The sequence below is a fragment of the Callorhinus ursinus genome, unplaced genomic scaffold (genome assembly GCF_003265705.2).
Source record: "Callorhinus ursinus isolate GAN/ISIS: 27379988/994484 unplaced genomic scaffold, GSC_fseal_2.0 scaffold18, whole genome shotgun sequence".
In the NCBI taxonomy this organism is placed as follows: Eukaryota; Metazoa; Chordata; class Mammalia; order Carnivora; family Otariidae; genus Callorhinus; species Callorhinus ursinus.
The window spans coordinates 16,096,578-16,115,845 of NW_027397080.1; the positions used below are offsets into that span (position 1 = coordinate 16,096,578).

The 19,268-nt window shown below is 37.4% G+C and overlaps 1 protein-coding gene across 6 annotated transcripts in view; it reads left to right on the top strand.

The window, feature by feature from the left end:
* EYA3 (EYA transcriptional coactivator and phosphatase 3) overlaps positions 1-19,268 on the top strand; it is a 105,657-nt gene that overhangs the window by 63,876 nt on the left and 22,513 nt on the right. For 5 of the 6 annotated variants that reach the window (XM_073903106.1, XM_025855786.2, XM_025855791.2 and 2 more), the window contains 6 exons: positions 392-529; positions 6,596-6,681; positions 9,769-9,952; positions 11,892-12,031; positions 17,050-17,133; positions 18,551-18,640. In XM_073903106.1, coding sequence (XP_073759207.1) covers positions 392-529; positions 6,596-6,681; positions 9,769-9,952; positions 11,892-12,031; positions 17,050-17,133; positions 18,551-18,640 — 722 coding nt within the window. The remainder of the gene's footprint in view (positions 1-391; positions 530-6,595; positions 6,682-9,768; positions 9,953-11,891; positions 12,032-17,049; positions 17,134-18,550; positions 18,641-19,268) is intronic. The other variant, XM_025855792.2, reaches the window with a different exon arrangement.

Here is a 19,268-nt window from a genome sequence, read left to right on the forward strand (position 1 = left end):
GTCTCCCACCTTGACAATGGATAAATGATTTATCACTGTACATGATCATCAGGCACTATCTACAATAAATACTCCTGTTGGGTGTCAGTAGCTTTTTTTTCTGAACCCTGGTCAGTCTCCCTCAACCATTGAAATGAACTTTTATATATATATATATCATTATTGGGGTTTTTGACAAGATTTTTGTTTCTGTGGCCCCACTCCCCAGTCTTTGAAATTGTATTTGCTTGTGGTATATTGTGAGTGGGAGAATCAGTAATTTTCTCTTACAAGCAAATTTACTTTTGTTCTAAGATTTAGGTTTTAAACCTACTGGCTGATATTTGAAAGCATAACCATGCTCCTCAGTCCCAGTGTATTGTTTGTAATTGGTCCAATTTATCTGATTCAGGTGCATTGTGGCCAGGTATGAAACCTGAAAGTGGTTTAATTCAGACTCCATCTCCAAGTCAACACAGTGTTCTTACCTGCACTACAGGGTTAACCACAAGCCAGCCAAGCCCAGCACATTATTCTTATCCCATTCAAGGTAAATAGGCATGGTTGTGTGTGTTTTATTATTGTTGTTTTGTTGTTTTCAGCCTATCTGTATCTCCAAACAAATTGGGTAATACAGGAGCTCTGTCCTGTAAAATAGAAGGGGGTGATATTTGCATTTGTGCATGCTTTTTGTGTTAGGCAAACCAGAACCCAAGACTGTGGTTTGTAAGTAGTTTAGCCTTTTAACTGTGAACTGCTTCGTAGAATTGAAGCCTTCCCTTTTGCATGTTGGTGTCCAGAAAACCTGTCTGATTTTGTTTTAGTCTGTTCTCAGTGGCATTTTGTCCTATAAATGAGCAGAAGATTCCATGGGGTAGAACTTTGCTGACTTCTTTTATATGAAGTCCACATAGGGCAGAAGTGAGATGTGTGCTGCTTTTTTGCTACTGTGTTGTCATACCTGCACCCCCACTTGCTGCTTCTTGGTGAGAGCATTTTTCTTTCTCAAAAAGTTTAGTCTTCTTTCTGTTTCATGATAAAAAGCATAGCCTTAAAGCTTGAACTCTGAACATCTTTGCCTTCCTGAGTTGTTCTTCTAAAAGGTTAGAATTATGACAGGACTATTAGGAATGAAGACAAAAAAACTCAGAAGGCACGGTGGAATTAATTCCCTGCCCTTCCACATCTAACACAGGCAATTCATCATTGCTCCAGATTGGAAATTAATGTCCATGTACCTGGCTTCTCATCCGCCTCCTTTCTCCTGAGTTCTCCCAGCTTTAAAATTTTATTCCTTTTAAAATGAGTGCTAGAGGAGTGAGGATGGGACAGCAAAAACTGGTCTGAGGTACTAGTAAGATATGAACTTTGGTGATGAAAAAGTTTTTATGTAGATTATATTAAATTAAATATTTTGCTACTCAGTTTTGTTTTCATTTAAATGATTAAGAACTACTTCTACTTGATCCATTTACCAGTTAGTAAATAATTAAGTCAGGATGTAAGCTGGGCAATCTGACCTCAGAGCATGAGTGCAATATTTATCATTTTCAATATTGAAATCCTGATGTCAGTATCAACTCTCCCATAAGTGATAACCTTTACTGACAGATAACTAAGTTTATTTTTCCTCCCTTTTTCTGGTTAACCTCTTGGCCCATTTTGTTGTTCATTAGAACTTTGGCAGAGGGTAGAATTTAAGGCAGAAGGTAACCATCAAGTTATTAATTTTTGCCTTTATTCTGAAGAAAAAATTGGTAGAATACAAGTTGAAACAATTGGCTAAAGTGAAATACGAGTATTGGCAGAATCAAATTACCTGGGTTGTCTGCTATCAATATCACTCTCCTCACTCCCACCTTTAATTTCACTTAGCATGGATAGTGAATGTTAGCTATCCAGGGCTGCTCTGTTCCCCCTGTGTAACTATCCAGTCCTTCCACAGAATAAAAATAAGAAGAATTCTATCAATTTTTAAAAAGTGGTCAGAATAGCAGTGACTCCTCATCATACCCCAAAGCATTCTACAGTTGACATATAGAGTTGTCAGATCACTATGTTGTACACCTGAAGCTGATGTAATGTGTGTCAACATACTGCAGTTTCTTTTAAAATGTATGATTTCAACCTAAAAAGAATTATACTTCTGGCTTCATCAACTCTGATCAAAACCCTTTCTTCAGTTTATACAACAATGCTCATGAAAACCCTTTGGTTAAGTAGATCTGGCTTCTTTATATCAGTCTTTTCCTGGGGTATAACTATGTGGCCCCGTCTCTTATTATTTTCTTCAGTTGAGATGGCTTAAATGGTTAATATTCAAGTGGTAAAATTAATTTTAGAAATTTCAAAATTAATTTTAACTCAGTCTTGACTTTTAATGAATGTGTTTGCACTCTAATACTGTTGGTAGCACATGATAGTCTTTTTTGATTGTCTTTCATTCACCAGGAGTTTTGTTTTGTTCTGTTGTTTAACTTTAGTTTTTAGATTAATTTTACATTTACAGAAAAATTGAGAGGATGGTACAGAGAGTTATATATCCCCAATCTTGCATATAATTTTCCCTATTATTGACATATTATATTAGAATGGAACATATATTACAACTAATGAACCCATATTGGTACATTATTATTTCCTAAGTCCATTTTTGTTCCAGGATCCCATCCAGGATACCACATTTCATTAATTGTCATGTCTACTTAGGTTCCTCTTGTCTATGCAGTTTTTCAGAGTTTTCTTGTTTTTGATGACCTTGACATACTATGGATGAATCCCACAAGTTATACAGGAATATACATGTCTATAAGATAGACATGAATCCCACAAGTATTTATTGAGCATTACCTACTCCGTGTCAGGTTTTTTGCTAGATATTAAAGATAATGAATAAGATAGCAAGATTCTGCCTCTGGAGCTTACAGACGAGTGGAGGAAACAGAAAACAAGCAAATAAATAATTAAATAGATTTTGAAAAGTTCTCTGAAAGAAAAAAAGAATAGATTGCTGTGATTGGGAAAACAAGGAGTTTTGTTTTATTTTATTATTATTTTTTTAAATTAGCGTGCAAATGGGGGGTAGTGGGGAGGGGCAGAGGGAGAGGGAGATGGAGAGAGAGAATCTTAAGCAGACTGTATGCTGAGTGTGGAGCTGGATGCAGGGCTTGATGGCACGACCCTGAGATCATGACCTGAGCTGGAATCAAGAGCTTAACCGACTGAGCCACTCAGGTGCCCGAAGGAGTTAGTTTTAATAGAGGGGTCAAAGAGAGTACCTCTGAAGAAGTAGACATGCTGAGGAGGAGCCATCATGCTGGGAGGGCAAGAGGGACAGGCCAGGGAGAACAATCCAGGCAGAGCGAGTAACATTGCAAAGGTGCCCAAGTGAGAAAGAGCTCGTCTTTATTTTGAATAACTTGAAAGCCAGGTAAACAAGGGTGGTAGAGAGAGACATGTATAAAATTAGACATGGGTAGAAAGTAAATCTTGTGCCAACTTTTATGTACCATTGACCCTTAGGTCGGCCCTGTGGCTTTGGGACAGTGTCATTTAATTCGGCTGTGCCTCTCACAGTTCTCTGACCACCGTCTTCTGATTAAAGCTGTCTATATATGTTGACTGTATTATTTGGACCTCTAGTGGGGCATGGTTCTTCACAACACACGAGGAAACTACTGAGTCTCCCCTTCATATTTATTAATTGGACCTCTAATGGGGCATGGTTCTCAGAATCTTTGTCTTTCTCTTATTTCACAGCTCCATTGTCAGAACAGGAGTGGAGACTATCCCAAAACATTTGGCCATGCCATGGCATTTGGAGAGCTAATAGTCTTCAGATATATATCAATAGGATTGAACACTTGAGTTTTATTTGATCCTCTAAGTTTGTACTTTTTGTTGGACCTTTATTGCTGCTGCCTTTGTTTTTTAAATCTGCAGTTGAATATTATTTGTTGAGACATATATATGTGTGTGTATATATATGCGCAGAATGAAAAGTACTTTTTTGAGATGTGTGGTTTTTTAGTCATAGTTATGTGTAGGGTAGGGTATACAGTGATGTGTGTACATTTTTAGGTGAGTTTAGCTTGGGTTCAATGATGGTTACAGGAGCCTAAAAAATGATTTATTTAATTATCGTCTAACTCTGTCAATGGAATCTAATCTCCATGAGGGCAGGGACTTTGCCTTGTTCACTACTCTATTCCTTAGTGACTGGAACAGTTTCTGGGTGCATAGTGGACCGTGGTTTGCTGAATGAATGAACTATGGCACATATGAGAAATGATTTGAGTGAGTTGGAGAAAGAAGTGTTACTGAACCCTATAAACTTTCTAGGTCAGCAGGCCAACATTTCCTATAATAGAAGTCACTATTGCTGAAAGTAGTTTGTGATCTTTAGTAAGGTACTTATTTAAAATTCAGTATCAGCAACTAGCCAATCAAGTCATTAAACTTCCTAGTGGAGATACTAAGAGTATATGCCCAGTTGTTTGTAAGGTCTACCTTTTTACCTCTAGCCCAGTTCAATAAGTGGTCTGAAAATTGTTAAATTTATAAAACCACTTTGTCAGTCAGAGTACCTTTTTCCCCATGTATGTGAAGATCAGATATGAATGGGTTGTACTGCTAACCATTTAGTTAGTAAGAAGGTAGAACAGAATTAAAGGTAAATAGGAAAAGAGGAGCATGTGCTAGAATAAAGACCAATGAAAAATTGAGCTAGAAATGGACTTTTCTAGGAGAGATAAATTTAAGAGATTAACTAAATTGTTAATTTTCTTTCCCACCTTAAATCACCTTATGTCCTTCTGTCTGTTTTATTGCATGGTTGCCTAGCATAATGTACTGGTAATAAAACCTGAAAGCCACTCAAAATCTCTACCCACAAGAATGATTAAAAACTGGGCGCCTGGGTGGCTCAGTTGGTTAAGCGACTGCCTTCGGCTCAGGTCATGATCCTGGAGTCCCGGGATCGAGTCCCGCATCGGGCTCCCTGCCCAGCAGGGAGTCTGCTTCTCCCTCTGACCCTCTTCCCTCTCGTGTTCTCTATCTCTCATTCTCTCTCAAATAAATAAATAAAATCTTTAAAAAAAAAAAAAAAAAGAATGATTAAAAACTACTTACAGAATCATCTAAGCCTATGTACCGTACAGTAATTCCTTGTACTTCCCCGTCAGGGGGGAAAATAGATTAAGCCATAGTAGAGAAGAAAAAATATTGGTAGGAAGAAAATACCATCTGTGAGGTTATAAAATCTATTTCATTTGGTTGTTATGTTTAAGAAGGTAAACTCTTAAGAGTCCTTTCGTTCCCCTGGGGGAAGAAGTATTGTAGAAAAGAAGATCTCCCTGGATGGTCAAGAAATCTGAATCCTAGCTCATCCAGTTGGGAGATCCCAGTCACCATCATGACTACTACTAGTTCCATGACAGTAGACAAATTACCTTAACTCTTCTTTGTCCCAAGTTCATTTGAAAGCTGGAGTTGCAGCAATAGCTGTTCCTTGGACTTTCTCTTCTAATCTCTTCTAGACTTTCTTCTAAGAAGAGTACCCTTGGGGAAAGGGATAAGAATTCCCCTGATTTTGATGAGTACTCTCACGTTTCTGCTTCATTTGTTCATCTGTTCTGTTTTTAATGGAGGTTTTCCTATTAACTTTACCTGTAAAGGACTTTATTGCTAATGGGATAGGTAAGTCAGATAGTCAGGTCTGCCTGATGGTGAACCCTTATGGCGTGTGTGACAGCAGTGGGAACTATGTCTACGTGTGCTTATGATAAGCGAGGGAGAGGAGTTCAAGACCAGTACCTCACAGTCTCCGTTACACTGTCCACTTGGAAAAAGTCACTTTAGCAAATAGTAGTCCCTAAAAATTTGACTAAAACCGTGGTGGGATCTGTGATGGGAGGGTATGAAAAAATTAGCCCAAATTCCTTGTCCAAGACAGGCAGCCTAAATAGCTTACAGAGTACATTGTTACCAGGCCAGAATAATATTTAATATTTTCCAAGATTTTCCAAAATCATTAAATGCCAGATCATCATGTTTGTTGATCCACATTAATAATCCACAATTTGAGGAGAGCCCAAGAAGCAACTCCAAGCACGTTTGGGGGACCAGCTGTATTTCTCAAAGTAATTATATTGCATTAGGAAAGGCATAATTTGGGGCAAGTGACAACAAATATCACAGTATAGAATTTACATGTGTATCTACCAGAGCTCTTGTTTCTGTTGGTTGTCAGTAGGTCACATCGCAGGTGAGTCATTTTTCAAGGTCTCAGAAGATAGACTGGAGTGATTTGGTTTAGCTTCTAATTCCATTGATATCCTTAGTATGAGCCAGTGCATTTTATACATACCCTTCCTAGGACTTTAATAGGAAGAGTTGAAAACTCAAGCTGAAACAGAAAAATGGTTGAACTGTTTTATTTCTAATCAAGACTAGAGTAAGGTATGGCACACAAAAGAGCAAAATCAGTATTTGTTTCCTTTGCACGATGTTCCTGATATCCTTATAGATCTGTTTACATAAGACACAATATGTTTTCCATTTCTTCTAGGCTTTTACATGATATCTTTAACATCTTTTGACATTCTTAATCCTATAGCTTCAAGCACAAATGCCAGCCTGATACCCACTTCATCTACAATTGCCAATATTCCAGCAGCAGCAGTTTCCAGCATCTCAAACCAGGTACTGTGCTACCTCATTCATCCTATTTGATATGGTTCATCAAGCTTGCTCTTCTCTTCACTCCATGGTCAGTTTTCCAGTCTAAGAAACAACCAGCACTAGGACCCTGGATGGTTTCTCAGGCTGCCATCCGGTTTCTCTCATTACGCTGCTAAGTCTCTGAATGATATGACTGTATCTGCTCCTTCATCTACTTTGTGAGTCTGCCTTCTACTTTGTTCCTACTAGAATGTAAGCTCCATGAGGATAGGGACTTCTTTTTCTATTTTGTTCGCTTGTATATTCCCAGAGTTCAGAAAATGCCTGGTTCTCACATTAAAGACACAAAATAAATATTTGTGGAATGAATGTTCCTTCCACTTTTTTATTTAGCCACTTATTCCTTTGTGAATTCTTTGTAGTCTGGTCTTGATCCCTGTTCTATTAACTCTTTATGTTTAGATCACTGGTAATAGCTTCAGTGATTAGGGTTTTTTGTTTTTGCTGTTAGGTTTTTATTTGTTGTTTTCTCTGCAGCAATGAATCTTTTCTCCGTGAATCTCTTTTTCTGGCTGTAATTAACATTACTATTCTGGTTCATCTTTTATGTTTGACTGTTTTTGCATTTGTTCATTCTTATAGTTCACAAATTACTGAGTTTCTACTGTACACCTGGCACTTGTCAGTGTACTATTTATCTCTTTCCCTTTCATAGGTTTTCTTTTTGATCCTCTTTTCTCTCATGGACAGTATGTAGTTTTCCACATGCTTATTACTTCATCCCCAGAAATGTTTAACCACATTCACAGTGTCCATTTACTACCTCCAAAATGAACATTCTAGTCCTGACCTCATGATATCTACAGGCTTCCTGCTGATTGATGCCCATTTTTTTCTTTAATGTCTTGCGATATCCTTAAGTTCATCATATCAAAAACCACGCTTTCATTCCCCTTTTTTTGTCTCGTTGTCCTCCAAAAGTAAAACCACTTTTCCCTGTGACTTCTCAATTGTCAATGAGACCATTTTTAAATAAAGCTAGGCCTCAAACCAAACCAGTTGTTTTTAGTTTTTTTCCTCACCCATTTCTAGAATTCTTTTCCATTTTTGCTATTATTTCCCATGTTTTGGCTTTTCCCCTTTAATCCTGAGTTACTTCAGTTAACTGTTCATCTCATCTCCAGTTTTTCTCTATACCTAACCATTTCCTAAAACACTATCTGAAGGCGCCTGGCTGATTCAGTCAGTGGAGCGTGTGACTCTTGATCTCGGGGTCATGAGTTCAAGCCCCATGTTAGGGTTAGAGATTACTAAAAAAAATTTTTTTTAAAGATTTTAAAACAGAATCTGAGTAATTTTCTCAAAAGCCCACGTCAGTCATCTGTCCCAGAATCTTTTTGTATTTTTGTTGTTTTGATTTTGATAGTCCCTATTACCTGCCCCACACACAAACTATACACCATTGCCAAACTATACACCATATCCAAGTCACATTCATGGGTTTGCATGACTCATTCAAGCCTGCAAGATCTTTTGTTTCAACCAGACTCAACGTCTCTGGTCCCTTAATATAAAACCTTTTCAGGGCATATTCATGTTCTTACTCCCTCTGTTTATCTCAGAAAGCTCTGACTACCACAGTCTGCAGGGATAGTTGTCTTCGTCTGTATTTCACTCATTTGACATATAATTTATTGCCAATTTATTGGAAATATTGTTGTCTTCTCCTGCTAGACTTTTAACTCCCTTGAGTTCAGCCACTACAACTTAACTCTTTTCTTTAGTGTTCCAGCTTATGAGCACACACCCTGACTGAGTTGTATTTGGTTTATGATAGATGTTCAGTACTCTTTATAATTGGTCTGGTTGATTAGCTTCTTTCTACTTCTTACCAACATCAGTATAAGTTGAAATTCTTTAAGGTATGTTTTTGAGCTATACATCATACACATTTTTTGTACAGCTTTATTAAGGTATAATTGACATACAATAATCTGCATAAATTTAAATTGTACATACAGTTTGATAAGTTTTGACATGTATGTGCCCATGAAGTTCCCTCCAATTTTCTTTTTTTTAAAACAGTGGGGCTTGAACTCATGACCCTGAGATCAAGACCTGAGCCGAGATCCAAGAGTCAGAGACATTTAACCCACTGAGCTACCCAGGCGCCCCTCCCTCCAAATATTTTATTTTATTTTAAAGATTTTATTTATTTGAGAGAAAGAGCATGAGGGGGGAGGGGCAAGGAAAGAGGGGAAGCAGACTCCCCACTGAGTAGGGAACCCCACACAGGGCTTGATCCCAGGATCCCAGGATCATGATCTGAGCCGAAGGCAGACGCTTAACCGACTGAGCCACCCAGGCGCCCCAATACTCGTTTTTGTGTTTTTTGTGTTTTGGGTTTTTTTGTGTTTTGTATTTTTTTTAAAGATTTCATTTATTTATTTGACAGAGAGAGACAGTGAGAGAGGGAATACAAGCAGGGGGAGCTGGAGAGGGAGAAGCAGGCTTCCCGCCAAGCAGGGAGCCCGATACGGGGTTCGATCCCAGGACCCTGGGATCATGACCTGAGCCGAAGGCGGACACTTAACAACTGAGCCACCCAGGTGCCGCCCAGTACTCAGTTTTTAAACTGGGAAACCTTAATGTAGGATATGTGCTTTTTTTGTTTAAGTTCATCTGTACTTAGAAAGCACTAGCATCTAGTGCAGCTGCTTATAAACTTCTTAAAGAATAGAATCTTCAGAAATTCTGTGCAGAAATTTATACAGAAATTCAGTACCTAAAATAGAAAAAAAAAAAAGAAAGCCGTTAGAGTAGAAAAGGGACATTGTGTGTAGAGTGAGTGGGACCCTTCCCTCTCAGCCTCTGGCTCATGGCAAAGATAGGCCCTGAGGTCTCTCCTCTTGACTCTTAGGTTTCCACAGAATACATTTTGAAAATCATTGGTTTAGGTGGAAGCTATAGATGGGTAAATGAGAAGTCAAATAAATATTTTAGGAAAATAACTATGAATAAGAGAGACATGAAAGTCTCTTGTGTTGAAATCATCATTTTGCTCTTTCTAAGAGTCTTGTTTTCCTCCCTTATTCCGTTGGTCTACAGGACTATCCCACCTACACTATCCTTGGTCAGAGTCAGTACCAGACCTGCTACCCCAGCTCCAGCTTTGGAGGCACAGGCCAGACTAACAGTGATACTGAGAGTACCACATTAGCAGCAGCCACATACCAGACCGAGAAGCCTAGTGTCATGGTACCTGCATCTACGGCACAGAGACTTTCTTCGGGTAAGCACCGTAGCTCTGAAAACTTTGACTTAAGGGCACTTCATTCACCATGTAATAGTAAAGATCATTTTGTTCTGGTCTAAGTCAGTTACTGTGCTATTGGCTTTCCCTCTTGGGTGAGGAATATTTAAACATTGGAACCAGACTATATGATGAGTCATTGGCAGACCGAATGTAATACCTGATGCTGTGAACAGAAAAGTACCAAGAATGAAAAGACTGCGACACCCACCCCACCCTTTAGCTTTAATGTGCTCGTCACAGGGAACTTCAGAATAGTGGCACATTTTGTAAAAGTTGAAGGACTCCAGTTTTAGTCTGTGCATATTTTGGATGCCTGCTGAGGCCTCAGAGCAGTAGTTCTTAACTTTTTCTGTGTCATGGATCTCCAAGATCCTGAGGAAAGCTATGTCTTTCCCCCGACCCCAAGGAAATACATAAAATTTAACCTACAAGTTTAAACCTATACATTAAGGTTGGTTTGAAATGTATCGATGAGTTGTGAAGTTCAGGTTTAAAAAAAAAAAACCCTGGCATAAAGGCTTTATACACACATTCAGTAAATAAACATATGTATATGCTTTTTGTCTCTATCATTCAGGAAAATTTGGTGGTTGGCTGTTACATCATGTAACCGGAGGAAGGACTGTTTATTGTTAGTACTGATGCATTTTCAAAAACAGTGTTCTATCTCAAATCAGTTTTTTGTACACCTTGCCTTCATTAGTCTTCTAAGGAAATAGACATACAGATGGTCACTGCTTCAAACTTACATAACTTTGAAATAGTTACACATGTTGATACCTTAGTTTTGAATTCAGAGCTCTAAATATCTGTTCTTCATGACAATTTTAACTTTTTAATAAGAGGGAATTTCAAACCTAGAAGTTTTCAGAATAGTATAATGAACCTCCTATGTATATCGTCCATCTTCAACAATTAACTCGTATTTCAACTATACTTCATCTCGTTCTCTCGCCGAATTCCCGGCATCATATGTCTAAAAGATAAATACTTGCTAGCACAACCACAGTGCCATTATCCCCTCTGAAATAATTCAACAATAATTCCTTAATATCATAAAATACTAAAAGGTATTATTTCTAGTTTTCTCATAAATGTTAAAAGTTTTATTTTCCTTTTATATAGTTTATTGAAATTAGGATCAAAGTAAGGTCCGTACATTGGGATTGGTGGATATATATTTTGTCTCTTTTAAGTTGTAAATTCCCCTCTTTTTTTATTTTCTGATGTACTATATTTGTGAAGAAAGTGTTTATCTCATGCCATTTCCCAGTCTGAATTTTGCTGATTTTCTCTGTATCGGGTAGATCAACATTTCCTGCTGCCTTCTGTATTTCAATTTAAATTGGTAAATAGATCTAGAGTTGTGGTTTTCAACTAAAGGTGATTTTTGTGCCATGCCCTCTCCCGCATTCACCTAAGACATTTGGCAGTGTATGGAAACATTTTCGGTTGTCACAGCAGGTGGGGAGTGCTACTGGCATCTAGTGGATAGAGGCCAAGGATGCTGCTTAACCAAACATCCTATAATGCACATGACATCGACTCAACAAAAAATTATCTGGCCCAAAATGTCAATTGTGCCATGTTGAAAAACTCTGATGTAGAAACTTGACCAGGTACAGGTTCAGATTTTTTGGGGGTCTTTTTTGGCAAAACAACTTTATAGCTGTGTTCTTCCATTGAGAGGCAGGTATATAAATTCTGTTATAACTCTCTCTGTGATGTTAGGAGCTGTTGATGCTCGATATTGATGCCTAGGTCTGTATTCCTAAACTGATTAGGTAAAGTTTGATTTTCCAGCCTTTATCCCTGCAATATGATTCTTAAGGATAGAAAGCATGCTGACCCTCTTACAGCTCTAGTTCTTATAGCCTGTGACTACTGGCAATATATGTCTCGCTTTTCATTCCAGGAGACCCTTCTTCAAGTCCATCTTTGTCCCAAACTACACCAAATAAAGATGCTGATGACCAGTCCAGAAAAAACATGACTGGCAAGAACCGAGGCAAAAGGAAAGCTGATGCCAGCTCTTCCCAGGACAGTGAATTGGAAGTATGGGAAGGAGCTCATTTGAGTTACCTACTTTTTGTCTCATTTTTTAAGTTCATTGAACATACATATCTGAAACTCATGGAGAAACTGTAGTTCTTTGTTGAATGCCGCCCCCCCCCCAGCCCCGATTCCTGGGCAAGAGAAACGAAAATTGGCCAGGTGAAGAGAGAAATGTAAAAACACATTTCTCTGTGCCCATAACTCACCATATTACTTTCAGATGCTTTTCACCAAAGCATTGAAAAAGCTTTTCTGAATTTAGATAGCCAGGTAACGTTTTAAGAGAAAGAACAAACTGTTCTCTGTGTTCCAGAGGAGGACAGAAAGAACAGTTCCCTCATATTCAGAAAGCACAGGGTGTCACAAATAATGTCATAGTGTTCTCCATTTGAAAATCTAAAAGTAAAATGAGAAGATGAGAGTGCTTTATGTGAAGCAGTCACGACGAGATCTGGTAACTTATTAATGAGATTGGTAGGCACTTATTTTGTGGTTAAGCACTATAAGAATTTATTATGGGCATACATTTGGCTTCATTATTAAAAAGATTAGAAAATCATACAAAATGCTAATAATAGTGGAGTTTTTATACACTTTTGTTTTTGTACTCGATTTTTCTATAATATGAGCATTTAATGGGCAGGGGGATGCTGTATTTAAAAATGAGTTCATCGGTAGGCATTAAGACGTAAGTAAATTGAGGCTGTGTTTGGGGAGCTCTCTTTCCTTTTGTTCCTGACCAAGAAAAAAAGCAAAAAAGAAAAAATCTAACGTCCTTTTACATTTATTGGGAAAAACTGAGAACCCATTTAGTTTTTTAAATTGTGGTAAAATATACATAACATAAAATTTACCATTTTAACCAATTTTTAAGTGTGCAGTTCGGTGACATTAAGTACATTTACAGTGTTGTTTGTTACCACTATCTATTTCCAGAACTTTTTCATGATCCCAAACAAAAACTATACCGATTAAGCAATAACCCCCCATTCTCCCCTCCCACTAGCCCCTGGTAACCTCTATTCTACTTTCAGTTTCTAGGAATTTGCCTATTCTGAGTATCTCATATAAATGGAATGATACAATAGCAACCTTTTGTGTGAGGCTTCTTTCACTTAACGTAATGTTTTCAAGGTTCATCTATGTATAAGATCTTCATTTCTTTTTATGGCTGAATAATATTCCATTGTATGTATATATACCATGTTTTGTTTACCCATTCATTTGTTGATGGACATTAGTGGTTTTTTCACCTTTAAGTTATTGTGAATAATGCTGCTATGAACATTGCTATCCAGATATTTCTTTGAGTCTCTCTTTTCAGTTATTTTGGGTATAAACTGAGGAGTAGAATTGCTAGATTATATGGTAATTCTATGTTCAACTTCTTGAGGAAACAACAAAATGTTTTCCATAGTGGCTACATCACTTATACATTTCCACCAGCAATGCATGAGGGTTCTAATTTCTCCACGTCCTCACCAACACTTATTATTCCCCCCCTTTTTTTAAATAATAGCCATCCTAATGGATGTGAAATGGTTTTGATTTCCATTTCCTTAATGACTAGTAATGTTGAACATCTATTCATGTATCTTTTGGCCATCTGTATATTTTCTTTGGAGAAATAGCTGTTCAAATCCTATGCCCGGTTTTTAATTGGGTTTTTGGTATTTTGTTGTTGAGTTTTAGGAATTTTTTATATATTCTAGATACTACTCACTTATCAGATATATAATGCGCAAATATTTTCTCCCATTCCATGAGTTCTTTTTACTCTCTTGATAGTGTTCTTTGATGCACAAAAGTTTTACATTTTGTTGAAGTCCTGTTTTTCTTTTATTGCTTGTATTTTAGTGTTAAAAATACAAGGTTATAAAGATATTTACCAGTGTTTTCTTCTAAGAATTTTATTGTCGTAGCTCATAAATTTAGGTCTTTGACTCATATTGAATTAATTTTTTCTCATATTCAGTTAATTTTTTTAAGAGACTTTTTTTTTAAGATTTTATTTATTTCTTTGACAGAAAGAGACACAGCGAAAGAGGGAACACAAGCAGGGGGAGTGGGAGTGGGAGAGGGAGAAGCAGGCTTCCCACGGAGCAGGGAGCCCGATGCGGGGCTCGATCCCAGGACCCTGGGATCATGACCTGAGCCGAAGGTAGACACTTAATGACTGAGCCACCCAGGTGCCCCGAGTTAATTTTTGTATATGGTGTAAAGTAAGGGTCTAATTTCATTCTTTTGCACATGGACATCAATTTTCCCAGCACCTTTTGTTGGAAATATTTTCCTTTCCCCATTGAATGGTCTTAGCATCCTTGTCAAAAATTGACCATATTTGGGGGCATCTTGGTGGCTCAGTTGGTTAAGTGCCTGCCTTTGGCTTAGGTCATGATCCCAGGGTCCTGGGATTGGGGCCCTGAATCACATCAGGCTCCCTGCTCCACATTGGGCCCCCTGCTCAGCAGGGAGTCTGCTTCTCCCTCTCCCTCTACCCCTCCCCCCCACTTATGCTCTGTCTCTTGCTCTGCTCTCTCTCTCTCAAATAAATAGTCTTTTTTTTTTTTAATTGACCATATATGTAAGGGTTTATTTCTGAGTCATCTTGTCAATTTCATTGGTTTGTGTGTCTTTCCTTTTGGAGGTACCACATTGTATTGATTATTACTGTAGCCTTGTAATGAGTTTTGAAATCAGGAAATGTTAGTCTTCCAACTTCATTCTTTTTCAAGATTATTTTGGCCATTCAGGCCATGGAATATGAGATTCCATATGAATTTTAGGATGAGTTTTTCTATTTCTTTAAAAACTATTGGGATTTTGATAGGGATTGCATCGAATTTTAAGTCATCTGGGTAGTATTGTCACTTTAACATTGTTAAATCTTTCATCCATGAACATGGGCTGTCTTTCCATTTAGATCCGTCTAATTTCCTTCAGCTGTGTTTTTTAGTTTTCAGTATACAGGTGTTTCACCTCCTCAGTTAAATTTATTCTTTTTTTTTTTTGAGAGAGAGAGAGAGAGAGAGGGAGAGGCAGAGGGAGAGAGAGAATCTTAAGCAGGCTCCATGCCCAGCACAGAGCCTGATGTGGGGCTTGAGCTTACGACCCTGAGATCATGACCTTAGTCAAAATCAAGAGTCAGATGCTTAACCTACTGAGCCACCCAGGCACCCCTCAGTTAAATTTATGCTTAAGTATTTTATTATTTTTTAAGATTTTATTTATTTATTTGTCAGAGAGAGAGAAGACAAACAGGGGGAGCAGCAGGCAGAGGGAGAAGCAGGCTTCCCACTGAGCAAGGAGCCGGATGCGGGCCTCAATCCCAGGACCCTGAGATCATGACCTGAGCCAAAGGCAGACACTTAACCAACTGAGCCACCCAGGCATCCCAAGTTATTTTATTATTTTTGATGCTATTATAAATGGAATTGTTTTTAAATTTCTTTGAGGATTAGTCATTGCAAGTATATAGAAATACAGCTCATTGCTGAATTCATTTATTAGCTCTAACAAATTTTTTGTGGATTCTTTATGGAGTTTTCTATATATAAGATCGTGTCATTTGTGAACAGAGATAATTTTACTTTTTCCTTTCCAATTTGGGTACCTTTTTCCCCCCCAATTCTTGCCAAATTATTCTGGCTAGAATTTCTAGTACTTAACGTTGAATAGAAGTGGTAAAAACAGGCATACTTGTCCTATTCCTGATCTCCAGGATAAAGTGCTTCTGTTACTTATGTAAGCTTTCAGTCTTGCACCATTGAGTAAGATATTAATTCTGGGTTTTTCATATACAGTCTTTATCATGTGAGGAAATTCACTTCTACTCCTAGTTTAATGAGTATTTTTGTCATGAAAGTGTGTTGAATTTTGTCAGATGCTTCTCCTGCCTCAATTGAAATAAGCATTGGGTTTTTTTCCCTCCGTTTTCTTAAGGTAGCATATTATATTGATTAATTTTTGTATGTTGATCCATCCTTGCATTCTAAACAAGTCCTGCAGCGCCATGATGTACAGTGCTTTTAATATGCTGCTTGAATTTTGTTTGCTAGTATTTTTGTGGAGGATTTTTTTCATTGATGTTCTTAAGAGATATTGGTCTGCAGTTTTCTTGTAGTGTCTTTATCTGACATCAGTATCAGGGTAATGCTGGCTTCATAGAATGATTTAAGAAGTATTCCTTCATCTTCAACTTTTTGGAAGAGTTAAGGAAGGATTGGTGTTAATTCTTCTTTAAATGTTTGGTAGAATTTAACAGTGAAACCATCTGGTCCTGGGCTTTTTTCTTTCTTGGTATCTTTTTGATTACTGATTTCAACCTCTGTTAAAGGTCTATCCAGATTTTCCATTTCTTCTTGAGTCAGTTTTGGCATTTTGTGTATTTCTAGGAATTTGTCTATGTCCATATAGGTTATTTGTTAGTATACAGCTATTCATGGTATTGTCTTACCATTCTTTTTATTTCTGTAAAATTGATACCAACATTCCCACTTTCATTTCTGATTTTACTAATTTGAGTCTTCTTTTTTTTCTTAGTTAATCTAACTAAAGGTTGTCAATTTTGTAGATCTTTTCAAAGAACCAACTTTTGGTTTCATTGATTTTTCTCTATTATTTTTCTACTCTCTGATTTATTTATCTCCATTATAACTTTTAGTCTTCCATTCCTTCTGCTGGCTCTTTCCAGTTCCTCAAATTGTACAGTTATGTTATTGATTGAGATCTTCTTTTTTAAGGCATGCATTTTACAGCTATAAATTCCCCTCTTTGTACTGCTTTCACTGCAGCCTATAAATTTTGGTATGTTGTGTTTTGTTTTCATTCATCTCAAGGTATTCCCTAATTTCACTTGGGATTTTTTCTTTGATCTACTGCTTGTTGAAAATTGTGTTGTTTAATTTTCACATATTTGTGAATTTTTAAGTTTTTTTTCTGTTACGTATTTCTTGTTCCATTCCATTATATTTAGAAAAGATGCTCACTCATTTTTTTTTTCTGTTTTCCTTCCTCAGCGGGTATTTCTGTGGGACTTGGATGAAACCATCATCATCTTTCACTCTCTTCTTACTGGATCCTATGCTCAAAAATATGGAAAGGTAATTTGAGTCTTTCTTCCTCTCTTGTAACTGCCCTCCTCCTGACTCACTCTCTCTGCTACCTCCATCTTACCCTGTTGGCTTTTCACTTGCCATGTACAACTTCACCGGATGACTTGTACAGCAGACTGCATGTCAGGCAGTGTTGATAAAGCTGGAGACAGACCTAGGACCAGTGCTGTAAGCTGAAGTTGTTCAAGGGTTCTATTTTATAAAGACTAAATATGGGAATGAAGCTCAAAACAGTGGAGTCTCAGGATTATATATTCCAAAGACTGATGTGTTAACCTTAAGTCACTTTTAACAGCCCAAACTGAGCATTTTATTTAGCTGAGTATATACCAGATATGTAAATTTTTAAATATATATAAAGTCTAAAATATTTTTCTTACGTAGATTACATACCTCCTTACACTAAATATACCAAGCAGAATTTAAACTTATTTAGTCATCAATATAAACACCAGGGTTTTGGGGGGGGGGTTGTTTGTTTAAGATTGATTTATTTGAGAGAGAGAGAGTGAGAGAGCACACATGCATGGAGTGGGGGCAAAGGGAGAGGGAGAGAAAATCCCAAGCAGACTCCACACCAAGAGTTGGACATTTAAACCAACTGCACCATCCAGGCGCCCCTAAACATCAGCTTTGATAGAGGGATAAGCTATATGTTTCTATACCAGATTATCTCCAGGCTTCTATTTTTCAGTTTCTGTGAATAAATTTTATAAAAATATCTACGTCCTTTGCTTTCTTACTATTCCCATTTATTTCTTACTGTATTAATGTTTCTGTTAGAAGTACTTTCCACAGGCTTTTAGTGTCTAGGCTGGTAAGCTGACATAAGCTTGTACACTGTATAAGCTGATTATAAAAGTGTATAAAATAAGAGCATACATCCTCCAAGTGAAGACCTGATGGTTCACTTTAAAGCTAGATGCATTGGTTTTCCTACAAATATTTTGGCTCTTCAGCCTTCTTCACTTATTTCCTGGCTGTTGAGATTGTCAGATAACTGACTTCTGGTGTCATGCTGTGTGTGTGTGTGTGTGTGTGTGTCTGTGTGTCTGTGTGTGTGTGCGCGTGCGCGCACGCACATGGTGGGGAGGCTGAAGGGAGATAATGGGTATCACAATAGTAATATTTTAGCAATAGCATTTCTCACAAAACAGAATTTCCGCTCAAATTGGTTTTTTTTTTAAGTGTGTTTAGTTTTCTAAAAACTAAGTCCTGAAATTTTTAACTTTGCACAATCCCAGATTCTTCTAACTGAATGAAATTGCATAAGTAACAGTTAGAAGCACTTTTGCAGGCCTCTGTTGTTTTGGCCTTGACCCAGAATAACTCCAAAATATTTATAAGATTGGAACCAGTGCTGTTAGTACCAAATTAAACAGATTTTTCTCTTATTGTCTTCTAGGATCCAACAGTAGTGATTGGCTCAGGTTTAACAATGGAAGAGATGATTTTTGAAGTGGCTGATACACATCTATTTTTCAATGACTTAGAGGTAAGCATTTGAAATTGTTTCTGTGCTTCAGTGAAACATTTTGTTTGTTCAGTAACTATTTATTTGTCTAGCCTATGCTTATTGTATTTAGAGGAAGTGTGGTGAGAAGGGGTGGTTGTGGAGAGGCCAGCTGGCCACTTAGACTTACGTAGTCTTATAAGAACAGTGCCTTAGCTAGGTCACCGGTCTTGGTACTGGCCCTCAATTTTATTGGTTCAAAATTTTTATTTTTGTTAGCCTATTTGGAAGTGATCTAGCTCTAGGGGAAATGCCAGCCCTTCAGACAAAACAGTGAAGTGTAAACCAACATTCCTATTTGTTCATCTGTCTTAAATAACATACAATAATGTGGGTTTGACTCTTTTACTCTTAATTATATTTTGACTATTTTTCGATTTTACCTTCTTAAAATATAATCTCTTGATTTGTCAGATCTGTAAATGGCTGCTCTAACTCATTATAACTTATACATGCTTATTATCCATGTATAGGTTAACCTTGATGTCCAGAATCATTGTGTAGTTAGATGCAAGGAAAACCAGGAGCACTGAGAGCTTCTTGGTGAATTTTTTGGCTTTGACATTTGAGTTCACCTTTGAGGTGACCATGGTGTAGTGGCAAGAGCACA